At 36.6% G+C, this 26,891-nt stretch overlaps 4 protein-coding genes and 1 long non-coding RNA gene across 8 annotated transcripts; 3 read left to right on the top strand and 2 right to left on the bottom strand.

The window, feature by feature from the left end:
• The first annotated feature begins 1,375 nt into the window (after positions 1 to 1,375).
• Positions 1,376 to 6,307, top strand: LOC140005865 (uncharacterized). 4 transcript variants are annotated; one of them, XR_011813406.1, is made up of 6 exons: positions 1,376 to 1,943; positions 3,061 to 3,202; positions 3,309 to 3,365; positions 3,444 to 3,461; positions 3,687 to 4,857; positions 4,925 to 6,307. It is a non-coding gene; the product is annotated as an uncharacterized lncRNA (long non-coding RNA). The 4 variants fall into 4 exon arrangements; XR_011813405.1 differs by having other exon boundaries at positions 1,416 to 1,943; positions 3,687 to 5,528; positions 5,972 to 6,307; XR_011813404.1 differs by having other exon boundaries at positions 1,425 to 1,909; positions 3,687 to 6,307.
• A 2,195-nt stretch (positions 6,308 to 8,502) lies between these two features.
• LOC140005864 (NDR1/HIN1-like protein 6) lies at positions 8,503 to 9,885 on the top strand. The gene has a single exon (XM_072046999.1). The coding sequence runs from the start codon at positions 8,798 to 8,800 to the stop codon at positions 9,572 to 9,574; it is 777 nt and encodes a 258-aa protein (XP_071903100.1). The 5' UTR covers positions 8,503 to 8,797; the 3' UTR covers positions 9,575 to 9,885.
• Positions 9,886 to 12,007: 2,122 nt separating this feature from the next.
• Positions 12,008 to 16,025, bottom strand: LOC113742688 (protein FAR1-RELATED SEQUENCE 4). The gene is made up of 4 exons (XM_027270591.2): positions 15,817 to 16,025; positions 13,310 to 15,568; positions 13,152 to 13,208; positions 12,008 to 12,559 (listed from the first exon to the last, which is right to left on the bottom strand). Exons 2-4 carry the CDS (start codon positions 15,368 to 15,370, stop codon positions 12,440 to 12,442), a joined length of 2,238 nt encoding a protein of 745 aa, XP_027126392.1. The 5' UTR covers positions 15,371 to 15,568; positions 15,817 to 16,025; the 3' UTR covers positions 12,008 to 12,439.
• A 924-nt stretch (positions 16,026 to 16,949) lies between these two features.
• On the bottom strand, positions 16,950 to 20,148 carry LOC113741353 (uncharacterized). The gene is made up of 9 exons (XM_027268869.2): positions 19,928 to 20,148; positions 19,726 to 19,752; positions 19,073 to 19,152; positions 18,441 to 18,513; positions 18,187 to 18,244; positions 17,854 to 17,905; positions 17,671 to 17,695; positions 17,454 to 17,545; positions 16,950 to 17,335 (listed from the first exon to the last, which is right to left on the bottom strand). Exons 1-9 carry the CDS (start codon positions 20,096 to 20,098, stop codon positions 17,302 to 17,304), a joined length of 612 nt encoding a protein of 203 aa, XP_027124670.1. The 5' UTR covers positions 20,099 to 20,148; the 3' UTR covers positions 16,950 to 17,301.
• A 292-nt stretch (positions 20,149 to 20,440) lies between these two features.
• LOC140005863 (chaperonin CPN60-like 2, mitochondrial) lies at positions 20,441 to 26,866 on the top strand. Its single transcript, XM_072046998.1, has 18 exons — positions 20,441 to 20,611; positions 20,738 to 20,759; positions 21,356 to 21,487; positions 22,034 to 22,193; positions 22,321 to 22,496; positions 22,927 to 23,022; positions 23,106 to 23,210; positions 23,550 to 23,636; positions 23,735 to 23,824; positions 23,962 to 24,042; positions 24,117 to 24,185; positions 24,265 to 24,342; positions 24,974 to 25,069; positions 25,147 to 25,246; positions 25,320 to 25,423; positions 25,507 to 25,612; positions 26,355 to 26,433; positions 26,575 to 26,866. The coding sequence occupies exons 1-18, from the start codon at positions 20,574 to 20,576 to the stop codon at positions 26,678 to 26,680; spliced, it is 1,725 nt and encodes a 574-aa protein (XP_071903099.1). The 5' UTR covers positions 20,441 to 20,573; the 3' UTR covers positions 26,681 to 26,866.
• Positions 26,867 to 26,891: the final 25 nt, after the last annotated feature.

Below are 26,891 nucleotides of genomic sequence, written 5' to 3'. Positions count from 1 at the left end.
AAAAGATTTTTTTTTATTATTATTGAGTAAATCTTATATATACTGACTGACTAACAGTGCATCTATTGTTACGATTGAATGCATGATATATATGCGAATTTTAGATTTTAAATTTAAATTTAAAGTATGTGTCAGTATATATAGAATATTGATTCCTTTATTGTTTACAACGAAAAGTAGTAGAATCTCAAATTTCAGTACAGTGATGCGAATTAGATTGGTTTGATGTGCGGGCGTAAATGGGGAGTCGAGCGCCTATACGATGGATTGCTCTCACACGTGGTTAACAACTGCTTCCACACACAAAATATGATGGGGATTCCGCACAAAGTCTTAACCTCACAATTCATAAGCTCACTATAGTTGGTGATGGGGAAACGCCCCTGCAAATCGCATGTCCAATTGCTGCGGAGGAGCGTCCACTCCACGTTCAGAGTATATCAAAAAAAAAAAAAAAAAGGAAGAGATAAAGAGTTATGGTTGTGATTTGCTCATAAATGCGTCATCATTAGTATGAAATTTTGTGGAGACAACTTCAATTTAAGATAATAATCACACATCTTTCAATTTTTTGAGCTACTATTTAAAACGTTTTAAGAGAGAGAATTAATTCAGATGCCCTGTTCAATTCAATCTTCTCTTTGACTTTGTTTTCCAAATTTACATATTATTATCATTCTGCATAAGCCACTAGTAAGTTTGATCAAGCTTAATGCACGATTTTTCTAGTCAACATATGTAAAAATAAGTTAAACAAATTTCCAATTTTCGAATATTATATACACTACATTGATTACTCACTCTTAATAACAAATTTTGGTTTCGGTAACCGCTATAGAAAATGTTCAATAATTGAACAAAACACGTTTTTAACAAAAGTGACAATTTTTGCGTCGAAGTGGTGAGGGGTGCTCTCAAGTCTAGTCGAGTTCTAGTGGCACCCAACTCGAGCTCAAACTCGAAGAATAAGGGTACTACTCAAGTTTGAATTCGAGTTCGATCGAGCAGTGATAACCCTTTTTTCTAATCATATGTATGTTACCATTCAAATTTAAAATTTGAATTTATGGGAGTAAAATTAAAAAAAGAAGCACAAATATTACAATCAAACCACTATTTTTAAAAAGTTGAATTTCCCAAATATGACTAAATAATTGGAACGACGGGAGTAAATTATATACCCTTATTGGTCATTTCATAATCATAATTAATATATTGTATAAATAATAAGAAATACTCGAGCTATTCGACGAGCACTCGAGTAACACATAATAATGCTCGAAACTCAACTTGTTTTCTTTGTCGAGTAATTTGAACTCGAATTCGAATTCGATCAATCCGAGTATCTCGCGAGCGAGCGGCCCGCGAGCCATCAGCCATTCAGTGACAATTTTCAACATATATAGAATAAGAGCGAGTGGGGGTTTTGGTCTGAGGCTCTTTTCATCGGCCTGAGGCTCATTTTTTTTCGTCGGCCCTCGTGCTCCTCGCGTGCCAGGCTTTTTTTCGTCGGCCCTCGTGCTACTCACGCCACTCTCCATTCCTTCTCTCTCCTCCTTTTTCCATTGTCTTCTTTTCAACCCTAAACCTCAGCCGCTTTCTTTCTTCTCCCTACTCTCCATTTCTTCCTCCTTTTTCCTTTGTTTCCTTTCAACCCTAAACCGCAGCTCCAGTTAGGCAGAATTCCAACAAAAAATTCTCTCATATCCCTCCAGGCCGCAACTCCAGCCCACTTATACCCTCTCCTCTACAAAGAAGTTGTCAATCACCTCTCTCTCCTTCTCCGATCAACTGCAAAGCTAAAGTTTCCTGGATTCTCGCTTAAATTTTAGAAAATTTTTGGGCAATTCTTCTCCATTTCCCACAAAAAAAAAAAACATGATTTCAATCAGATATCCATGGCCATGATGTAAGCATTTCTGATTTTGTTCTGCTTTTTTAAGGTATTGCCTCCATTGTTCTGTTTCATGCTTTTTGTTTTTTTTTGTGCTATTTTCCCAGTTATTTTTTAGCTTCTGGTGGAAAGAAAAGGGGGCGTTTCTTACTGTTTTTTTTGCTTCTTGTTGTAACAAGTAAATAATGACTTCTTGTTAGAATTTATTGCTGGTTTGATTTTCCTTCGGCTTTTTTCCCCTTTTTGTTGGAACTTCTTGTATATGGTTTATCGAATGAGTTTTTGTACAGATTTTGTCTTTCTTGTTCGATGGTTTTTCTGAAAATGTATTTTTTACCTTTTTCTTGCTTATGTGGATTTTTAAGGCCAACTATATGTTTTGTTGGTGTTCGTGGTCCTTTTTTTTTTTGGTAGTTCGATGTTGCCTTTTATGAGATTTTTTTTCCTTCGAAAGTAGTCTTTGTTTTTTGTATCTGTTTGTTGTCTTATTTCTTTGTATATTTTTTTTGAAAATGTATTTTTTACCTTTTTTTTGCTTATGTGGATTTTTAAGGCCAACTATATGTTTTGTTGGTGTCCGTGATGTTTTTTTTTTTTTTTTTGTAGTTGGATGTTTCCTTTTATAAGATTTTTCTTCCTTCGAAAGTGGTCTTTGTTTTTTGTATCTGTTTGTTTTCTTATTTTTTTGTCAATGTATATTTTCTTTGAATTTATTTTTTATTCTCTGTTTTTTGTAGCTTTCTGTTTTTCTTTTTTCCAGGTTTCTGCTTTGTATTTTATTATTTATCTTGATATTTTGTAAGATAGTTATCCTATAAGTTCGTGAATTAGATCGATGGAATTCTGTTTGCTATATTTTATATTTAAAATCAAAAAGTGCTTCTGAATTCATCTTATCTTTTAATTATATAATATAAAAAATTTTGTCTTTGTTGATTCAATAACTTAATCCTTGAATAAAAGACCTTTTATAAGTGATCACAGTGCACCAAAAATAAATAGGATAGGCTTGGCTGTAGATGAATTAATGTTATGATAATTTAGCTGGACAATAACTTGGAGGGATTGAAGAGGAATACTGCTGCAAGTTCATACACATTAAGAATGCTCCATTACTGGGAAGAACCTGTGAATGTGTTCCATTTAGTAGTTTTCTTTTTCTGTAGGCTATTATTAATCCCTTGGAGCTAGCAATGGAAGCACTCAAAGAGATCCAATTATGGTTCTATAAAGATTTCCCTCCTCATCCTAAGGAACAAGTTTATGGATTTGCAACACCATCAACAATGAAACCAACTCAATGGTCTTGTAAGTCTTGATCACATTGTGGAAGAACTCGGACAAGTGTGATATTTGACTTGTCATAAGCAGCCAATCCAATTCCATTTTTCTGAATAAGCATTTTATATTACAGATCCAGGTGGTGGAATTAACCAAATCCAGCTGAATGTACAGTTTCAGGGGATGTTAGGTACATATTTCTTTATATATTCTTGTTTAGGATCTTGAACTTCTAAACCCTTCTAACAATGCCTCTTTACTTTTGCAGGTTGACTCCATTTTACAGGTGGAAATTTTTTCCTTTTTTCTCCTTACTAAATTGTGGATGATTTAATTTATCAGATTATGATATTTCACAATTAATTCCTTTGCCTTCTTCATTTTTATGTTTTAGCCTTAAACTAATTATCTTCCTATACTTAGTCTGCTGTAGCTTTACCAGTTGAGTTTAGAAGGATATTCAGGTAACAATTCAAAAGTTTGACAGTATATATTATTCACTCCTCAACAGTGTATCAGATGTGCTGAAGAAGTTACAGGAGTATGTAGAAGACATAAATGAAAATATTGAGAAGCTTGATACTAGGGACCCTGTTTCAAAATATGTGCTACCAGATGAAAACCTAAGGGGAAGGTATGCCTTTGTCGACTGCTTTGTTTAGTAGAAGCATGCTGAGTGGTTGTTGCTTTCACTTTAAATTTGGTAGGAATGAAAAAGGGGATTGTAGTTTGTCAAATTGAAAATCATTTATCCACTAATTCAAGAAAATTTTGATATACAGAGAAGAAGTATGCATAAGGTAATTACACATCCTAAGATTATAAACACTGCAAGAAACCATATTAGGCCCAACAGTCAACAATGTAATGCAAAAGTTTTTTGTAAATTGACAGAAAAGTTAAAACTGTCCCTGGATACAATCTATGAATATGGGATAAATTCTACATTTTAGATCTTGAACTAAGACTTCTCTGTTGTAAATGGTCTTTCATTATACTCAAAGCCACATGCTTCATCTGAGACTAGGAGGGATCACAGAACCAAAGCTCCCTTATTTTCTACAGTTTCTACTTCTTATCTTTCCACTTTCCAGAAGTTTAATTGAGTATGCTCTTTCAAAGTTCAAATAAACAAAAAAGAAAGTCCCACATCTTTCTTGCAAACTGGAAAGCATTTCATCGAAGGATATTTAGGTTTGGGCTTCCTGTCATAGACATGCTTCATCACGTTGGGGTTCTCTTTTATCTTTTTCCTTGGGAGTTGGAATGGGCAGCACTGATGGCAAACAACATAAGGGAAAAAAATGCCGATGTCATGAGAACTTCTGTTTCCACATAGGGGATGGAACAGCCTTCCACTAATAAAGACATTCCTTGATCAAGTATTTATGTTGTGAATTGCATTGCACCCTGAGATTATAATTTCAAGCATGGAAGTAGGGTGATGGTCCTATGGAATCAGTTTTCTTTGCATATCAGTACGGTACTCATTGTGTAATATTCAGTTTTACAATTTATTTACCCTCATAATCACACTAAGTTACAACGAGGCAAATTCTGGAGTTGCTTGCAACCTTCAATCCCCTGGTTTCCATGTCCTATGTAAAATGACTGAAGAGGCAGTGGTGCATGTAAAGCCCTATTCTATTACTGGTAGTTTGCCACTTATTAGAGAATTGCAGGTACAATGAATTTGCTTGTCATAAGACTCAAATCTTTTGGCATCCTTCTAACTTTGTTATTTGGCAGGATGAGGGCTTTGATGTCCAAACTGCAGGCTATGCTAAGATTCTTCCATATCCTACCACTTTTTTATTTAAATAATATAAGCTTATAGCTGTATGCTTCTGATAGTATTTTGTGAAAAAGATGTTTTGGTCTGCATTAGGATTTTTCCCAGAGCTTGGTTGCTTGAATCCTTTCTTGAGCATGTTACTTGCCAGTTATACCATTCTTCTTATCTTAGAAGGAACTCAATGAAAGCATGTTAAGATTCTGTCTTCCTGATAATTATTTCTTCTATATGGCTAACACCTAACCTGGTTGACGTCTTCTATACCCATTCTGATGCAAAAGATATATATGCTGCTGTCAATTTTGGCTACACCAAAACAGATGGATTAATGGATTTTGCTCTTTTCATAAACATGCAGGCTTGATGGCTACATACCATGCCAAGAATGAGTACTGCCTTCTAACTGACTTGTGCCAGGGCTATCATGTGCCTTGGCTATCAAGTACCAAGGCCTTGGCTATCATGTGCCCCTTGTGCCCATGTCATGATAATAATAACGAATAAAATTCATGACTTTCATTATTGATGTGAATGTCAGATGATGGAATAGTGGTAAAGGTGAGGTTATTTTCTTTTAATGTGTAGGAAGTTCCACGAATGGTTGGTGGGCTTGTTAAGACTATATTTTCTTGCATGTGGGATATTCTTTTGTATATTTTCTAGCATGTAGGATATTCTTTTGTGACTTGTGAGAAAGTCATGGTAATTGTTATGTTTCATATGAATAGTTTCCATATTTTAGTTATTCCTATCTGACACATATGGCTCACTCATTGCCAAGTCTTGGAAATTTTTTGCATGGGAGCACCATTGATGGTAATAAATGGAAAAAAAATAACAATTATAGGTGCAGAAATGGTATAATGGTAAGGTTTCTTACACAAATTGAAAAAAAATGAAAGAAAATGATAGGGATGAAAAAATATAAAGGACTTTATGAACTTTGTGTTTCTATAGCCATTTGATATTCACACACAGATTATTGCTTCATTTTGAAACAGGTTGCAAAGGAGGGAATTCCACTGCCTCCAGATAGAATGTTATGCCCTTTGCATTCACAAAAGCGTGTAAACCCATCAGCTGTAGCTGTTTCAGGATTTGTCTTTTGTTATTCTTACATATTTAAATAAGTCTCTTAGGTTTGTTTCTCCATACTTTTGTATTGATCATGGTAAAATTGCAGAACTACTGCCAAATATTGTTTCTAAGTGATGCTTTCTCTTATGTCACATTTCAGGAAGCTTTTATCATTTTTCTATATAGTGTACGCTAAACTTAAACAGTAAATTGTACACTGTAGCCAGAAATTCAATTTTGCAACTAATTCTTTTGTTTAATCATACTAGCAGTTGCTTGTTACCCCAGTTCAGTTACATGAGATTTGCCATTTTTAGTTACAATTTGATATTGTTTTGAGTTGCTGATTGGCTGGGATGCTAGGCTATCTAGATCCATGTCTGTCTTTGTTGTTGTAAACTACTGCAGTATCTCTGATGAAAAATTATCTGAGTGTTCTCTCTTTTGGTCAAAATTTTCTGTAGTAGGATATTTTGTCGTATATCATTTACTTTTAAGTTCCAATTCTTTTATGAACAGGACTGTTAGGTCCTTTTCTTTTTCTTCCTTTTTTGGTCGAATTAATGAATGGAAGATTGTAATCGCATGAATATTTTACATTGTGATATCTACTCAAGTTAATGCATTCTAAGAGCATTTGCCAATCTTTGGGCTGACCATCCTTTGTTGTTGTTGTATTCAATCGAAAAGGCATCGAAAAAATGTATCCATGGCATTTTAACTTTCAGCTTCAGCTCAATTAGGCCATAATTAATCACACGCATTTCTGTAATGTATCAATGATCTGGCATTTTAATATATCAGTACTTTTCGATGTTTTAATGCTTCTGTTCATATGCAATGTAAGATTATGCTCTATTTTCCCCAGTAGTATCTTCTTCAAAAAATGTATCTATCTTTGCTACAACTATTTATGCGGCAATGGATTAATTTTAATTGCTTTCATTTACTTTTTGCAAGTTCATCAGAAGGCAGAGGTTATGAATCCAAAAAGGTATAGCATCAGCTTATAAAGTTTCAGCCTGCAAGCTACTAAGTTTCTGTTTATAGTTTTTGCTTTTCGTATCCAGTTCACTAGCCAGTTACATTATCAGAATCGTTGCCCTGTTCATGTAACGTAATGGATTTGAAGTCTTTGCATTACCTTGAAGTTTATAGCACTTTGGAAACAGTAATTTTTTTGATTATCCGCACCAAAAAATCAATGTTCTTTTCCAAATTTTACAGCTAAAGCAATAATTAGAAATACTGAAGTACTTTGTTCCCAAAGAATTATAAACAAAAAAAAAGTATTTTTAAACCTTATTAACTGATATTGAATCAGTAAGTGAGCTTATCTTCAAGCTTGGATTAGTTATAGAATTCAAGCCAAAAAAATTTAACAAGGTCCAACTTTGACTTTGTTATCCCTCTATGATTTTTGTTTTTGACAAGGGTAAAAAATCTAAGCACATTCATTTCAAATCTTGCCAATAAATGTTATACAAACCCTTAAGACTTTGAGTATTGATTCAAATTTAAAGGACTAATTCCGTTGTGCATTCGCCTAATAACGTATACTCGATTCTAATTTTCCATCTTAAATTTCAATTTTGAACATATTGCACTATAAACTCTTGGATCTAATCCATTTGAATCCAGTCTAAGGAGTTTCTTATCTTACCAACGTCATTATTTGAGGAATAATTCAATTTGCTAAAGCTTTTAAAATTAAGCTTATTCATTATTGAATCAAACTCAAATATAATTTTATTAATTCAAACTTAAGTAGCTTGACATTTTTTACGCAAATCTGAAATTAGCATAAGATTGGGTTGAACTTAAAAATTTACACACTCAAAATGTTATTCATTTCGGTTTCATTAGTTAGTGATCCTCTTAAATGAACTCTTATTCAACCGTTCTCAATTTGAATATCAAGTAAATTGATTTTCTCTTTTAACTCTAAATTTAGATACAAAAAAAAAAAAAAATTTTGCATACCATGCTGGATAAAAGAACAATGCACCGAAATTTAATTGCTCCCTTAATCTACATATTTGACAGATTATTCCAGTCTCTTAAATAATGTATGCTTTGCACACTCCATGTTCATCTTCTAACGATTAGTGTAATCAAACTTATAATTTCAACATTTTTTTTAAATTCGATTGGGAACACAAAGCACTATTACCCACGCATATTTAGCAAATTTGGCAGGGCATATTGTCTTTAATTACCTACGCGCATCGCGCGTTTTATACCTCCTAGTTTGGTTAAAAGAGTGACTACTCTTCGTCCTATTCCTCTACCAAATTCCTGCCATAAAAATTTGTAAAAGCAAAAGCAAAATGAAAAGTTGTTAAATCAATAAAAATATATATATCCTTAAAAAAAAACAAAAAAAAAATTACTGTTGACGTATCCATTAGATTAAGAGTTACGAATAGCTAATTATAGCTTGGACCTTCTATTATTTGTAGTAGTTGTTATAGAGTTCTTGTCCCTCTCCCCGCCTAACTTTTCTATTGCCATTCTACCTTCCATCCATCTCCTCCACCCCGAAAACTCAAAATTCCAATTCTCCCTCATCTCTCTTTCCTTCCCCATTTCTTTCCTGCAATCTACATATAGACACATAGCATTTGTGCCTGTATTTCTATCCATTCAAGAAAGAAAAATCCGATTCCAAATACAGTTCAGCAGTAAGAGAGAAAGAAGCCAAGCCATATAAGGCAGGGACCGGAACAACAGAGTGTTAAACCAAAACGATGGCAGATAGAGTATACCCGGCAGCCAAGGCCGCTGCCAACGGCACCACTACCACCGCTGCAGCCGTGAACCCAACATTTCCACCCACCAAAGGCCAGCTCTATAATAACACCACGCGCCCTGTCTACCGCCCCCAATCACTCAGCAAGCGTCGCCACAGCCGCAGCTGCTGCTGTTCCTGCTGCCTCTGGACAACCCTCTTCATCATCCTCATCCTTGTCCTCGTCGCCGTAGCCGGGGCCGTCTTCTGGGTTATCTACCGTCCCCACCGCCCCAACTTCAGCGTCTCCTCCCTTCAACTGTCCCACTTCAACCTCACCTCCACTGGGGTCAACTCCAAATTCAACTTCACGCTCGTTGCCCGCAACCCCAATAAGAAAATCAAGTTCTTTTACGATCCCATCAATGTTTCCGTACTCTCCGACGGGGTTGACATTGGTGATGGATCCTTCCCAAGTTTCGAACACGGGACTAAGAATACTACCACTTTAAAAACTGTCATCTCCAGCTCAGGTCAAAGTTTGGACGCTACACAGATTTCTACGTTAAAATCTGATTTAAAGAATCAGAACGGCGGCTTGCCCTTGAAAGTTCAGCTGAATACTAAGGTGAAAGTGAAGGTTGGAGGGTTGAAAACAAAGAAAGTTGGAATAAAGGTCACCTGTGAAGGGATCAAGCTTGCCGTTCCCACCGGAAAGGCGCCAACCACCGCGACTACATCCAATATCCAGTGTAAGGTTGACCTTCGAATCAAGATCTGGAAATGGACGGTCTAAGCTCAAAGAGATTTCTTGGGAGTTAGCATTTACAAAAAAAGTTTTGTTAATTTTCTATTTTGTGGTTTGCTACAGCTTTTTTTTTTTTTTTTTTAGTAGTTCGTTGATTTTTTTTTTTGGGTTTGTGGGTATATGGTTTGTTTCTATTAGGGAATAGTTTTTTTTTTTTTTTGTTGTTGCACATCTATGTTGGAAATAGGGTTTGTTTTTAATTTGTTTTGATAGAAATTGAGGTAATTCTTTGCTATACATACTTAAAATTGTTTGTGAAATTAATCTCAAAAACTGATATGTGATTTTGATTGTGCCAATGTCTTTGCCTCTTTCGTTTACTGGGAATTATGGCAATTATGGATTTCAAAAGATGATCAAATTTGTAGCTGCAAAGAAAGGGCCAAATTTGTACCCTCATTTCCAAATGTAGTGTAGGGGGACGACATATTTTGAATATGGATTCTACAAATTGAATGGTAACTCAAAATTACGCAAAGGAGCACCCTTAGAATATATATATATATATATATATATATATATATATATATATATATATATATATAACTTTTTACAACTAATAACTGGTGCTTAAACATTTTTTGGAAGTATCTTGCAAAATTTACTTCACAAAGGAATAACAGAATATCATTTCTAAATTTCCATATCCCAAAAGATTATAATTCGTGCAAGCAATTTCGTTAATCCGTTATTTCATCATTATTGAAACGAAGAAACAGAAAGGAAGGGATTAGAATTTTAGGCTTAGTCATGCCCCCAAAACGAACTACGAAATTTTAATGAAACCCGCTACCTGCTTAAGTATAGTTTAACCTCTAAACTTGTAGTATCATTTCCACACAAAAAATTCAATAGGTAATTTATATCCATTTTATTACGGTAGCCCAAATCATTGATTATCGTTTTGAGATCATCATCAATGTCTTTTTCATCTAAAGGATCATTTAAGTTCTCTGAGGCTATTCCTTCCACAGAACGAATTTTGCAATGTCGAAAACAATTTACTATTGTCTTTAGATGCAGGAACATCCGTTGTCTAAGCTGAGATTGCAAGATTGATTGTGCATGGTCCCAAGATGGATGCCTCTTGATTATTTAAAACTTCTTAGACTTTGTATAGTTTTCAAGTTATTAATTTACAGAGGTTTCACTATATATATATATATATTTAAGAAGGTTAATGGGATCAAAATGAGCCAGCACTCAGCTGGTAGGCCGGAAATTGCTTTCTGTCGGTGGAGTAAAGAAATGCAAGCTCAATTTACCCCACAAAAAAGAAAAGAAAAAAAAAGAAGAAAAGAAAGAAACGAAGAAAACAATAAGCATATGCTCATAAAATAATTTCTGGTTGGACATCAGACGTGAGAGTGGCCCCCCCCCCCTCTCCCAAAGACAATTCTAGACAATTCTTCCATGGTGATCCATGATAAGTATGATTTATTGACCAAACCAAATGGGTTTCTGTCATACAGTCTGCTACTTGTTAGTTAACGTGTGTCCGAAGAAGGAAGTTGAAACATAAAAGGAAAACAAGAAGAGACCCCACCATGCAAAATTCTATGCCTACCTAGTCTTTACCCGAGCTGTTAATTGAACCGAGTATTTGGCTGCCAAGCTCGACTCGAGCTTAACTCGAATCAAGTTCGGATTCGGCTCATCAAACGAGCCGAGCTCGAGCTCATGCAAATTAACCCCAATAAAAATCTATAATTTTCAATTTTTATATTTTTGAATTGTGAAATGACATATATACCCTTTCTTGTCGAGCCTAATCGAGCTACTCGGATAACAAACGAGTCGAGCTTACTCGACTTGTTAATTAAATGAGCATATCTCGAGTTCGAGCTCGACTCGTTTACCACAATTAACGAGTCGAACTTGAGCCTTATCGAGTCGAGTTCAATCGAGCTTTCGAGCTGCTCGTTAATTGGTCATTAATTGGCATCTGAAGAAGCATGAGCAAAGACATGAATGATGGGGATAAGGTTAGCAAATGTTATTACACGAACATAAATATTATTCATTCATTCGTATTATTATTCCTTGATGATAAGCTGAGCCTATGATTGGTCATTAATATGTGCTATGGCTTAGATAATACAGCAAGCACACATTACTTGCTCTCTGGGGCTTGGGTGCCTCCAGCTAATTGCGGTGGAGCCACGGTTTAGTCTTTGTCAACTTTGCAGTGTTTCTTTATTTCTTTTTCTCCAATCATGGAGCACTATCATTTTTTATTCTTACGTTGATTTTTCTGATTTAAAATCGTGATGTTGATTCTTCAGGGAATTTGCCCCTAGGCCATATGTGGGATGCGACAAGGTTGAGAATCCTGTTATTTCAGGTCGATTTTTGCGAAAATTTGAGATAAAAAAAAAAAAAACCATCGGAGCATCAGCACCGTCGTAAGCTCCACAACACTGACTAAACGTTCTCAGTATGTACATTTATGCTTTGTGGTACCCCCTAATGCTACTCAAAAACGAAGGGTGCTTTTGCATTGGAGTAGAGCCAGGATTCAGCAGGCAAAACAGACTGTGTCCTGAAAGATGTTAAGAGTATGCAGAGTTGCAAAAATTGGATTTTTTTTTTCTTTTCCAAGATTGAAATCCTAAGGGGTTAGTGCTTGACCGATCGATTTTTGTATATTTTGTTTCCTAGCAACACGCGAGAAGAGCTTGCCGCCCCTTGGTCTTCAATGCTGCTGGATTCCATCTTCTGTAGTGTGGCAATATGCCGGTCAAACGATCATGCATATTCCAAATGTAGTGAATCAAAGAAAGCCAGCATCAGCAACAGGGACAAAAAGCTCTCTCGTAAGTTCAACATCCACTAGATTTGGTAAATTCAGCTTTATTCCTCCAACATTTCGCCAAGCATTTCCACACTTCTCTTGCTCATGTCACCGCTTCTTAACAGCGTTGTAAGAAATCTTGGATACATGGCAGGATATTCCAAGCCACTGGGCATATCCTGCTCAACATGGAAACTAATAAGTCATCCTCCAATACAGAATCCAATTTTAAGCTGAAAATCAAAGTTGATTGATCGTGTAAGCATCCTACCACTAGTTCATTGTTCACTTATTTTTCCACGCAAAGAGAATTATCTTATGTAATTTTACAAATCCTAGAACAAAATGCTTGCATAACCACAAAACCAACTCAGCAAAGCCAGCTTAGAGACCCAACAAGGTGCTAGAAAGAAGAAAGTTTCATGCACCATTCAATAGAGCATAAATCCAAAATTGCTCGCACCAGATGTGATAAGTTAATAACCGAGTTAATAGAACATAAATCAAGTTAATAAGTTCTTTTTCCTCTTGAAATTTGCACCACATTTTCCAGATATTACAGTCAGCAAAATATTTTATGGGGGAGAAAAAAATATAGTCTTAATTCTCTGCAAAAGGAATAGAAGATCAAAACAAAAAGTCTAAGATGTTTCATATAGATTGCCCAATGCGCATACATGATCACAACTAACATCTTTTCCAAGCCTAACAATCTAGCATAACCACATTTTTTTAGTTAAATAAGAGGATTAGAGAGCATATATGACAAACCACTGAGTGAAAGTCGCCATGTGACCCAACATTTGCTGCTTCGGGCTCCATTGCCACCTGCAGTATACAAAAAGTATATCAGACAGGAGTTCATTAAACAGTAGACAATTTGACAAACATGAAAAGCCAATTAAAAGTGGAGATAGAGAATAACTAACCTTCCCTTTCCTATTAGAATTGCTGACTTCACTTTCTCTTTCTTTTCCAGAATGTGCTCTCTTAGAGCTTTTATTCGTCCGCGTCACCATATTACCTCGCACCTCCCCTACATCCATTGCAATATCACCTTGATTTGCTTCCTCAGTACCATGAATTGCTAGTGCTGTTGAGGTGCCTGTCCTCAAGTTATTGTCAGCAGAGTTACTCACACTTGTACATTGTCTTTGAGCTTCTCTTATGGCACCAACTGCAATGTTATAACTCTCTTGAGACAATGACCCTTCTTCCCCCAATATTATGGCTCGTCGACACAGGTCATTGTATCGACGGACCTTATTCTGTACCTCATCCAATCTCTCGCTAATAGAATGCCTGCTTGTGGCAGCATTTGTCCACCTCTGCAATATATATTTGGATGGGATGGTAAAAACACCTGACATTTGGAGAACCACAATGGCATGCCTACATAGGTAGCCTCTGTATTGAAATGAGCGGCACGAGCAATATATTTCTGATTTCTGTTCACTCCACTCCACCATAAAATCCTCATTATTTTCAAAATCTTTGACAGCATATGTTATACTGGACTCATCTTCTTTTTCTTTTTTGAGATGACATGCAGCTGCTCCCAACACCTCCACTTGAAACTTCTTGAATATTTCATGAGTATATACAAGAGACATTTGTTTCTCAAAAGGTGAAGGAGATTTCAACTCGGGTGTTTCATGCCAAGCATCAAAATTAGCTTTAGCTTCCTCTTCATACCTGTCTTCCAGGACTAACTGATATTGTCTGACAAATTCTTTCAAAGAAGTTTCAGCAAGTACATATTTATCAAAGAAAGAGCTCGGGCTCTCAGATCTTGAAGCCACAGACAAACCAGAAAAAGAGAAATCCCTCATGAAAGTAGGCACCCATAGTCTGCGATTTTCATAGAGTGAGTGCATCCACTGATCATCCCGAAGATTGAATCTTTCAACCAACTTCCACCACCTCTTTTCAAATTGCTCCTCAGTCCATGACTTGTGTATACATTTCCTAAATTTTGCCAAAAAGGTTTCATGCCAAAGGTTAAGATATTGAGGTTGTCTGGGAATCTTATCCAATGCTTGCCACAGGCTAAAATAGTGACGCGTATCAGGAAAGACAGCTGCAACAGCTGCTTTCATTGAATGGTTCTGATCAGTCAGTAGAACTTGCGGTCCATGGCCCCCCATTGCCAGGCACCATGTTTGCATCAACCAAGCGAATGTAAACACAGTTTCATCTGCAATCAATGCACAACCGAGCAATATGGGCTGGATATGATGGTTCACTCCAATAAAAAGAACTAAAGGGAGCTTATACTTGTTTGAGAAATATGTGGTGTCAAACAACACGACGTCACTAAAATAAGCATAATCATCTATACCTTTAGCATCGACCCAAAACACATTTCTCAGTCGATGCTCTTCATTAAAATCTACTGCATAGAAAAACCTTGGATTTTCTTCCTGCATATGCATAAAAAAATCGAGCAAACCCTGGCCATCTCCTTCTTCGAGAGTCAAACTCCGACCTCTATCATGCTGATTCCGGATAAAATTCTCTACTGGACCAGAGGGCTGATACACACCATATTGTTTGGTCATGGAAGCCAAAATCTTCCTTCTTCGTACTTTTGAATCGTTCTTAAGTGGATCAACATTCCTATGACTTCGAAAAAAATGAGCTTGAGCTGGCAAAAGGTCATGATTATGCTCCTTCACAAAACTATGTATATACCACTTCCCATTCGGCCTCCTCTTCACATGCATGCTTGCTTTACAACCTATCTTAGGGGAAGGTCTTGGGTTAATAGCATCATCGGACTGTTGCTTATTTCCATATCTTATACACGAAAACTTGGCATCAATGAACTCCTTAGATGCCCTAGAACGACGACTACTCAATTTCGCCGTACCAAACCCCACAGACTTGGCATACTCTTTATATAACTCATATGCTGCCTCATGAGAATCAAACTCCACATCTTCTCGAGGCTCAAAATTGGAGTTTACCGGAGCAGAACTAGACTCCATCCTAAATCAAAATGGCCAAATAGCTAAACCCTCCTTTTTCTTTTTTGTTTCTTCTTTCAAAATATTAACTTGAACAAATTGAGTTAACCATCCAGAACGACGTCCAAGTAACAGCCTAACTCATTTGACCTGAAACTCCATCTTAAAAAACAGCATGAATAATGAGTTCGATCTTCATAGTCCCCATTAAAGCTGCACCTATAAAACCATTCATATGCAATCACAGCTCAAATCAAGCAACCTGTTAGACTTATATTCCCAATCAAACCAAAAGTGTCAAATGCTACACAATATGCAATTAGCTGTTCTCGTAGGTAAATTAAGCATAAATCTACATTTCTGTTTAAAAAAATTCAGCTAAAAAGAAGTGAAGGGAAAAATCTTTCTAGCGAGAAATTATCAGAACTAAGAAGAATAGTCAAGCGTGCTTATCAAAGAGGAATTACCTAAAGGACCACCGCCGGTGAGGGCCCAACTGAACTGAAACTGCAGCTTTTTATGAATACGAGTATATTTTTCCCAAAAAAAGAAAAAAAGTCCGGGAATTGGGTTTATTAGAGAAGGACGGGGATGGATTCACGTAAATTAGGTCTGCCGGGAAGGAATTGGGGAATGGCTTTGTGCGTCGAATTTTGCATGAATGGCGTTAAGAATTACAGCTGTTCGGTTAACGGCGTCTAAATCCGTCTAACGTAATGCCTCCGTTGGTTGAATTGCTAGAATAGTCCCTCATATTTTTATAGAATCACAATATAGTCTCCAACATCTAAAACGAACTATTTTAGTCCTAACACTTAAAAAAAAAAAAGGGAGTAACGAAGGGATTTAAAAATTAAAATAATAGTGAGTTTAAACAGTTCATAATCTGTTTGGCCAAAAAAAAAAAAGAGTAAAATTTTTCTTTCTTTTGTTTTTGAAAAAAAAAAAAAAAAAATCTCTTTTGTTAAGAAACTTGGAAGAGGTAAATAAGAAGGCTGCATGTAGATATAAATGGTGATATATTAAGTGCCTTTGACATCAAACCTGGGAGAGGCAAAGCAAGAAGGATAAATGTCAAAATTGAAAATAAGGCCTACATATGTATGTAGTATGTACTGGTGCATTGAGATTTAACTTTTTACACCTAAAGTATCTTCTCGATTGATTTAACATTTATCCGAATACATATGTCGAAACCATTTCCGTGTTTATTGTATTCGTGTCTACATTTTTGAATACTAAATGTTACAGACGAATATAGCGTATAAATTAGAGGATTTGTAGTTCAAGTTGCCCAGAGTTACAAAGCCTAATCACGTTTCCGTGTAAAATCTAGCTCAAAGTAACACATTTATTCATTTCTTGTTTCTTTCCTCCGAAAAGTTTGGGTGTGCATGAAAGACTGAAGAGGGCTGAGTCGGCTGGGTATCCATTTTCTTTTCTTTGACTAGAGTTCCTCCAGAATACCTGCTGGGCTGTGATGATCTCATTGATCATGTAGCCTAGACCATAACTTACCAAAAGGGCTTCAGTACATTAATGTGCTTCAGCAAGCTAATTCAAATTGAGTTACCGAGGATTTCATCTTGCTTCATAAACATGGCAAAAAAGACTCTCAACAAACATTAAAAGCTCAATGAAATACGAGAGTACATTTCAGCTCCAGTCCAGTTAAAAGTTCCAAAATGTTCAAACAGATAATTGATAACCGGTCGTAGGAGGACAATTACAAGTGTAAAGTTTCAAAAGTTCTGCATCATGGCAGCAAGATTAGAGGGGAAGACGGCAGGGTGGCAGTTTGAAGGTGGGGGAAAAAGAGGGGCTTGAGTAACTAGAGAAAATGCTGTAACTCTTCTTCCTTGTCTTTCGCTGTTAATGAGGAATACCATGGCAAATTCAGTTATTAGGTCAGCCTCTCTCTTTGCCTGACACAAGAAATTAATGCAATTCCCTTAAAGCTCATCCATAACTTTGCCATCATCGTCACTGCAAGAATTAAAAAACTGTTAAATTAATACACAACACTGGTACATTCTCCCCCCCCAAAAAAAGGAATACACTACACCCTCTTGGAAAAACTATTATGGTAAGGGCTTGAAACTACCTAGGTTGATCGCAATATCTTCCAAGGTCCTCACACAAAACCTTGCTCACACTTCCAGCTTTAACAGATCCTTTCTTTATCAATTCTGACAACTGATTTGAGAATTGACAGCAATTCGTTCACGTCGGTCAGTCATAAATTTTATTTTCCAGGCACTATCAGTATTGACATCACACAAACAAAACTAAAATAGACAAGGGAAGGAGAAGTGGCTCACCTCATCTTCAGTTTCCTCAAGTAACCTAGTCACACAGTTAAAAGCTTCAGAATGACCAAAGTCTACGCATAACAAAGATGGGCAAAATGCACACTACAAGGCAATAGCTGTGGTGCAACATAAAATTATAGAAAGAAAAAGAAAAGGACCTTTTAGGAAGTTACATCTTGTTCCATGTCTCACCTTCCACAGAAAGAGGATATAGCTTTTGAATAGGCTCGAGCTTCCTGTTTATCTGCACAAAACCAGAAAGTAGTAAGATCTTAACCAAACCTCAAACATGTGTTACCAGTGCGTTAGAGACACTCTTTTAACTCACAGGACTTCAAACCCGCTTTGTCATTAAGCTAAACAAGAGGTAGTCCAGTTATCCCTTCTTGTGCCGTTTTAGTAAATGAAACAGATTTGTCAAATGAACTTAAACCACAGTGATATTTTTTTATTAAGAGGCATGATGGTTATTGACTGATATATGCTCAAGTACTCTAAAGAGTCATGTGATTATCAAATACTTACTGGTTTTAAGGATGTCCCAGTTATCCACTTTCATCCATACTTGTGTGCTAGAGTCTACCTGCCAATTGAAGCACAAGCATTATCATCATAATTGATGCAAATTCTCACAGGAAGTGTGACTAAACTATCAAGTTGTTCACATCATTCGTAAGGAATTTTTTGCTAATACAGCAAACTTTGTTGTAAAACACACACAAGCAATACTAAATTGTAGGTGGAGATCACAAACAAAGATGTCAGTTAGAAAATGCTACCTTCTCAAGGGTATAGTCTTGCATCTTTTCACAAAGCCCATCCAAAAGATCGACCACTCTCAATTCACTTACCCTGTTTGAAAGATTGTAGACATGCAATTATCAGCCTTTCATATACACAAGCACACACAAGGATGATTCTGATTGAAAATTTGGAGTTCAGGTAACTGGATTCAGCCAACTTAGTGTCCACCAGATCAGAAGTTATCTTGAACAGTAAGAGATTAGACAATGCGATGACTAAATGCTTCCTTTGATTACCGGAAGAAAAAAGAAAGTGATTTTCTTTTAAGTTGTTGCGAAGACTATGTACAAGTGTGCGTGGAGTGGGTTTGTCTATTACAAAAGGTAGGAAGCAAGTTTACATGTCATACACAGTATTTGAATTTATCGTGGAACCCAAAGACTTTAAAATTGTGCCATGATAGTTTCTCCAAGTTGAAACCGAAATTGTGTTATGGCAACTCAATCTGAGAGCAGACCTTAATCGTGACCATAACCCATTTTGAGTGTAATCACCTATTCTCTGCTCAACTTTTATAAGGCCTTAAACATTACAAGCACAAAATATGCAACACAACACAACCAACAATTCCAACCAGAATGAGGATAGAATCTGTTAAGATCTATACCTGTAATCTATTACCTTTCCTTGGCGCTGACCTTTAGCATCCAACCGGTGTCTCATATCCAGATGATTTCTTGGTCTTTCCTGTGGGGTGCATGCCATCAATCCTCAGAGAAAATTTCACAGAATATGATTTCAAATGTGTAGTCAAAGGAGATGATTAGAAGGGTCTCTCTCATTCCATCCTAAACTTGCCAGTTTCATCGGACGAGTCCATAAACTAGCCAACCGACAAATAAGCCTTGAATCTAAAAGGCTTTGAAGTTTTCTTGCTATTACACATGGGGATTGGCAACCAGACTTGAGGTTACATGCTAAGAAATATAGGTGGGATTCCTAAACAGTTCGGCTGCCTGTGATTTATTTCCTTTTGCTATTCTCTATTCTTCAGCTATCACAGCTACTATGAAAAATCTTTCAAGTAATAGACAGCTACAATGATCGAGGACCAAAATCTGAATGTAACATAAACCCAAAACCAAGTCCATATTGAACCGAGATTATGACAATACTACCGTTTCTTTTCATCCCAAATTAAAGAAATATCGATGCTTATATGAGATTTTGACAAATCCAAGTCCAGATTTACACTTAAACGAGACAAACAATTATTAAACACCAGAGAAAGGTAAATTTTAGGAAATAAAAATAGCTTACATTCATGAGACCACGCTCTAGCTCCTCCTGCAAAATAAATCAAAACAGTTGAACCAACGAGACTGAACTGTAACGCCAGCCATTTTGCATCCAAAAACGTAAATTAATTGAAGAACAAACTGGCGAAATATATTGTATAGAAGCAATAAAGGAGAACAAATTTTTGAAAAGAAAAGAAAAGAAAAGAAGATTGATCACTGACGGCAATGGCGGTGCAAGCAGCACATTTGTCGTCAATAGAAAGGCCGGCAGAAAACAGTGACAGTAAGGCAATGGCAAAAACCAGCCGCGACGACGAGTCCTCCGCCATTTCGGAGCTTCTTCTCTTCTTCTTCTCAGCAGTTGGCTGTGCAATTGTTGTCTGCGTATTCATTTCTGGGCCGGTTTAGGTTTACAAAGGAAAATTCAACTGGAACGGGAGTTCCATACTTCCACGTCGACCAACGGAAATGTAAGTGTCATCAGCCAATTAGAGGTTGCCAGCCATGCAAAAACTTTGCTTTTCGCCGACACGTAAGATTGATACCCCACCTCTCCTCTCATGGGCCTTGGGTTTGTCGATTTTAGTAGTAAATCCAATTGTGAAGATCTTCTAGGTTCAGGCCCAATCTAGAATAGCCAAGCTGGTGAAGAGTGAAAACACACCCCAGAATAACTGCACCAATAATAAAGAAATGAATAAATATAAATAAAATATAAGCAGAGACAAGAAAAATGAACGGGGATTGATTTTAGGCTATAGCCAGCCAAGCTAGACGACGAGAGGTTTTAGGCCCCCGCTTAAACCCTCCTTCCTTCCAACACTCTCTCTTTGGATCTTTCTCTATTCTCTCGCGAATCATAATAGTATGTACCGAGTTGCTGCCGCCATTGCTTCATCAGTCAGGTAATTTTTGTTGCATTCATGATTTTTACCTTTTTTTCTTTTTCATATTCACTCAGCCCCTCCACATATGTAAAGCTAACAACTTCTTTTTCTTTTCTTCTTTTCTTGCTTTGCTGCATTTCTCAGGTCCTCTGCTACCAAAAAATTGGTAACCAACTCTCTATGCTAATTCCCTTCCCACCATTTATTTGCTCCTCCTACCTTAATCTAGTTTGTACTAATATTATGTAAGCCATCGGTTAATTTACATTTTGCACTTTCTAGAATTTACTAATACTAATATTCATCCCTCCACTTCTTTATGTGCCGACATTTATGTCGAAATAGGCTTGACAAGAACATACAAATTATTTCAAGGTTGCGCTTTTAGTAAAATATTTATCATGGGTTTTGCTTAATGATGAGATTGCACACCCGTTTTAGCTGCCGGTGGAAAAAAGAGAGAAGGAATGTTTATGTCTCGATTTATTACTGTTTGCCCAAAAAAAAAAGAAAGAAAAAGGAAAGAAAACGCTTTCCTGGTTTATTTAGCTTACGAACTGGTTAGTTGTTTTGCCTGTTGACTCTGATCGCAAGGTGGTTTGCAATGAGAACTATATAGAACTCATTCTCTAATGGAGGTTTCTAGTAATATAACGATTTAAATACCAAAGCAGTTAGCTTCTGGTGCTTATTTGTTTTCATGTGGATGTATTGGTCCGTGATTTTTTTTTTTGGGGCCACCTTGTGATTTTTGGATGTTAGGTATGCAGTCGTTTTATCTCTAGCAGAAATTATGTTGCCAAGGATATCAATTTTGGAACTTCTGCTCGGGCAGCTATGTTGCTGGGGGTTAATGAACTTGCAGAAGCTGTTAAGGTCACCATGGGACCAAAGGTATATGGGTCATTTTGTGTTTCTCCTAAAAAGGACATTGTTGTATACTTTAATAGTTATTGAAACTTGTATGATGTGTTCAGGTTTTTATGGATTGGCTAAAGTTTGAACATATAAATGTCAGAGTGACTTTTGATGTTGCCTTGCTGTTCTTACTGTTCCACCTTAACTCTGCGTTTGCTTAATGAAATAAAATCTTTCACTGACTGCTGCAGTTATGGTGATTGTTCATGAACATAGTGAAAAGTAATTCCTGAATTCCCTAGGCCATACTAATACAGAAAGTTTCTTTTTTCATGTATAATTTAATTTTGCATGTCAAATTTTTCATGGTGTAAAGCATTGACGGAGAATCATTTTACATCCAATAAATATGGCTGGAGCTTGTGAGCTTTGAAAGTGGCGAAATATTTTTGAATTTTAGTTAGCCAAAATTTGTTGGAGATTTGAATACAATTTTTCTGACAACCACAATCAATGCGTTAGCAGGAGAGAAACCATTTAACCTGTTGACATTTTCCTGTTTTTTCTCATGCTTATACACAGGGCCGCAATGTCATTATTGAGAAAACCAATGGGGCTCCTAAGGTCACTAAAGATGGTGTTACTGTAGCCAAAAGCATCAAGTTCAAGGATAAGGCGAAAAATGTTGGTGCTGAACTTGTGAAGCAGGTTGCTAATGCTACTAACATTGCGGCAGGAGACGGTAATGTCTTAGCCTTGTATATCAAACTGTACAGAATCCCTATTGACTGAAAAAAAAAATGCAACTGGCATTAGACATCAGGAAAAAGAAGAAATCTAATCACATAACTGAAATCTTGTTGTAACAGGTACTACTTGTGCAACTGTCCTTACTCAAGCAATTTTCACTGAAGGTTACAAATCTGTGGCTGCGGGTGTAAATGTGATGGATTTACGTAGTGGTATGAATATGGCTGTTAATGCTGTCATCCAGGACCTAAAGAGCAAAGCAATGATGATTAGCACACCTGAAGAAATTACACAGGTGATAACTGAAAGTTTTTTTTTTTAATGAAAAAATTCTGAAGTAATTAACTTTGTAGGTGGCATAAACGCAGGAACTGGAAAGTAGGCAGCATTAACCCAGTCACCTGGACAGAATCATTTATGTTAATACGTTGTTAAAGTGAACTATAGTTACCTACTTCTACCTTCTTGAGTTTTTGTGGGCTGTGATTTGCAAGTAATCTTCCTATGTCCATATTTAATATATTAAAGGAATAATTGATGTGTTTAAGGCTTTAGATAATCTTTTTAACTCATGGAAATGGATATACCGTGGCAATTGTTTCTAGATGCTTTTTAATTCTGGATTTAGTTGGTGGCTTATTCAGGACAAGCATATTTCTTCAATCTTAATTATTGCTTTTGTCTTATTGTCTTTTTTCAAAATGGGCATGTGCTTTCTGTAACAGGTGGCTACTATTTCTGCAAATAATGAGCGGGAGATTGGGGAACTGATAGCAAGGGCAATGGAGAAAGTTGGGAAGGAAGGGGTCATAACTGTATCTGTGAGTCTGCATCTAAGTTTATTCTCTGAACGCTATTTTCAAAATCTTGTGCTGAAATTTAATCCCAATTTGCAATCTTGCAGAGTGGGAATACTCTGGATGATGAATTGGAAGTGGTGGAAGGGATGAAGCTATCTCGTGGATATATGTCCCCCTATTTTGTTACAGATGCGAAGACTCAGAAATGCGTAAGCGAAATCATGTTTTGCAAACCCCTAACTAGATTACAGTTGACAGATTTTTAGATATGGATAGCCTATAGAGTGTGATAGCAAATTTTATAATCTTCTACTAAATTGCTTAGAGCAGTTTAGTGAGACATGCAAAAGGGGAAAAGAAAAACAAAGATACATGTGTGAGACGCTAATTAGTCTGCTCTTGTTTATGATATTGCTGAACCTTCATCTTAATCTCAATGTTTGAACATGTCATGCAACAATATTTTCTCATGTGCCTGAAAGTCCTTTTTTTCCCTATGCTGTAGATCTCTATTCACATTGTGCAACTGGTGTTGTATCTGTACACAGGAATTAGAAAATCCTTTGATCCTTATTCATGATAAGAAAATTTCGGACATGAACTCACTTGTTCGAATACTAGAGCTGGCTGTAAAGGTAATGACATTCTTCTGGTTGTTTGTTCTCTTTGTCATGCAGTAAATGTTTGGTTGCAAGGTTTTTTTAACTTTTTGTGTGTTTTCTCGTCTAAATAGAATCACAGGCCACTCCTAATTGTTGCTGAAGATTTGGAGAGTGATCCACTTACAATGCTTATTATAAACAAGCATCAAGCTGGGATTAAGGTAGTTCATTTCTTGGCTAAGAACCACTTACTTCTTGACTTTTGATATCAGATATGCAACAAGGTATGGTTTTTATCGTTTAACTTCCAAATTTATTTTTCACACTTTGATGTCAATCATCATTACTTGTCTTTTAGGTGTGTGCCATTAAAGCTCCAGGTTTTGGGGATAGCAGAAGAGCAAATTTAGAGGATCTTGCCATTTTAACTGGGGGAGAGGTCAGAGAAGACCCAATATTTTTCATTTTTATGCCTTTTACACCTTACTATTTGACTTGAAATGTTTTATGCAGGTTATAAGTGAAGAAAATGGTCTGAGTCTTGATAAAATTAAGATCCATATGCTTGGTAATGCTAAAAAGGTCTGTTTACTTTTGTGCACTTGTAAGCACTTGTTATATTGTTGAATTCTTCCCTCATGTTTGTGCTTCTTGGGAGCAGGTTACTGTTTCTATGGATGATACAATAGTTCTCCATGGGGGCGGGGATAAGAAACAGATTGAAGAAAGGTGTGAACAGGTACCAATGGCTTTTCTGCTATTATGTGCTGATGGATTGTAGTTTTATTTGGATGTCATTCTTGTCATTTATCGAACTTTGCTGCTGGTGGGTCTCAAGCTTTTAAAAGTGGTGAATAATATATACTGAATTGTCTGTCAAGTATGACTAAAATATGTGGATGAAGCTATGCAGTTTTGTGAAGCTTCTTCTATCCCTTGCTACCCAATAATGTCGGGACCTTTCGTGTATTTAACAGATGCTGTAGATATCTTACAATCTAACTTGACCAATGCACCTCATCTATGGAAAACGAATAAAAACTCACCTTTGGTTACTTCTTTGTGATATTGGACTTTGCTTTTTTGACTTCCATTACTATCTGAGATTCTTCAAGACAAAGGACAATGTGCCCTTTATGTCTTTTTCTTGCTCATGGTGAGATGACAAAGTTTGCAAGAATACTTTCTTCCCAGGCCTTTCACCTTTGATCTTTCCCATCCTTCTACTTCAAGTAAACTTTCACAATGAAAGTACAGTTATTTATGCTCATTTATCTGGACAATGGCTTGATAATGCTGAGGTAGATATTGATCACAAGATACTAGGTGTTTGGCATTTAGAAACTAATCACCAAGACATTCTTGAACAGCTAAGGACTGCCATGGAGACAAGTGCAGCAATGTTTGACAAGGAGAAAGCACAGGAACGGTTGTCCAAGCTCTCAGGCGGTGTTGCAGTTTTCAGGGTATGGCCTTTATTGCTATAGGTCTTCTTTAGACTTGTGTCTTTATTTCTTGTTATACTTCTGTATCTCCTTTACAGGTTGGAGGGGCTAGTGAGGCAGAAGTTGGAGAAAGGAAAGATAGGGTTACAGATGCTTTAAATGCAACAAGGGCGGCTATTGAAGAGGGCATTGTGCCAGGTAATATTGGCTTTTATTCTTGGTCTTGTAGCTTCAGCGATAAAAAACATTAACATGGTAATTATTCTCTTAGGTGGTGGTGTGGCCCTCTTGTATGCTGCAAGATCTCTGAGACATCTTCAGGCTGCAAATGAGGACCAGCGAAGGGGAATCCAAATAATTGAGAATGCCCTTAAGGTTCCTTTTATGTGGATTTCTCCAGGAGTTGACTTACAAGCATTTCTTTCCATCCCCTGATTGTGGACTTCTTCTTGCTACAGGCACCAACTCTTACAATAGTCTCAAATGCTGGCAGTGATGGTGCTTTAGTCATTGGCAAATTATTAGAGCAAGATGACCTTAATTTGGGATATGATGCTGCCAAAGGTTTGTGCCTTTCTGCAATTCCCTTAGAGCCATATTTACTAAAACTGAGTTGCAGAAGCAGCCATTATGTAATTTATCAGGTCTGAATTGGTTTGTCATATTAAAAAAATTTTGAATCCTCAACTGAGAAAAAAGATACAGCTCTCAATCTTTTGATTTCTGATGGTTTTATTCTTAGCTTTGCTACTGTCCTGAAACATTAGCTGCTTCTGTTCATGTATTTCTCTTCATTGTTTATGTCGTTCTTTCAATGAAATGTACAGGATCTAAGTCAGTAATCCTATGATATGTGCTGAGTTATGTGAATTGAATTTTGTTTGAACTGATCAGACAATTTTCTTTTTACTGTTGAGTTCTTTTTATTCTTTGAGTTCTTTGACTTCAATCGCACGGATGACACTGCTGATTTTTGTAAACCACTGACCTGAAGCTCGTATTCACTGTATGATAGGAACTGCTGTACTTTTGTGTTGATTGGTTTGGAACTAATTTTTCACCTATTTCAGTTTGTTGTTTTGTTGTTGCACCAGTTGTGAGAATAGCTCCGTGTTACTCCCTAGTTGCTAACTGTGTTCCACGTAAATGAGCTTAGTGGAGTTGTACTAAGTAGCAATATTATTGTGATTGAGAGATCGTCACTTCTGCATTGGTGGATTTATACATGTAGGCATGTCTGTAGGGAATTTCATAGACTTCACTGTCTCTGTGTTCATGATGCACTTGCTCTCTTTGCCTGAATCAGGTCAATATGTTGATATGGTGAAGACTGGAATAATGGATCCTCTAAAAGTTATTAGAACAGCATTGGTAGATGCTGCAAGGTGAGAGACGCGGTCTTGTCTTTCTGATTTGCTTTCTATTCGCTCTGGGGAAGTAAGCAATTGCTTATATTCTTTTTTGTGCTCTTTTTCCTCTGTTCTTTTTGACTTTTGGGAAAACTTGGTGTTGGTGGTGGTTTGCAGTGTCTCATTGCTTTTAACTACTGCTGAAGCAACTGTTGTGGACCTTGAAGGAGAGAAAAACCCAATGGCAAATCGTGTGCCAGATATGGATGCTATGGGTTACTGATTGAGCAAAACTCGGTGTTTTTGGTCGTGCAAATCAAATGCCAGTGCAAAATACTGGAAACTGGTCTGGGAGGCTGGAAACTTGTCTGTTGTTGAGCTGCAGTTATGCTGCATGCAAAATGCTTCTCTTCAGCCCTTCTTTAATGGAAGAAAACAGGAGCTCCCTTTATCAGATTGGGCATGGAAAGAGTTAATTAATTTATAATTTCAAG

This window comes from Coffea arabica, chromosome 4e (assembly GCF_036785885.1).
Source record: "Coffea arabica cultivar ET-39 chromosome 4e, Coffea Arabica ET-39 HiFi, whole genome shotgun sequence".
Classification (NCBI taxonomy): domain Eukaryota; kingdom Viridiplantae; phylum Streptophyta; class Magnoliopsida; order Gentianales; family Rubiaceae; genus Coffea; species Coffea arabica.
This window is presented reverse-complemented; position numbering and strand designations above follow the sequence as displayed.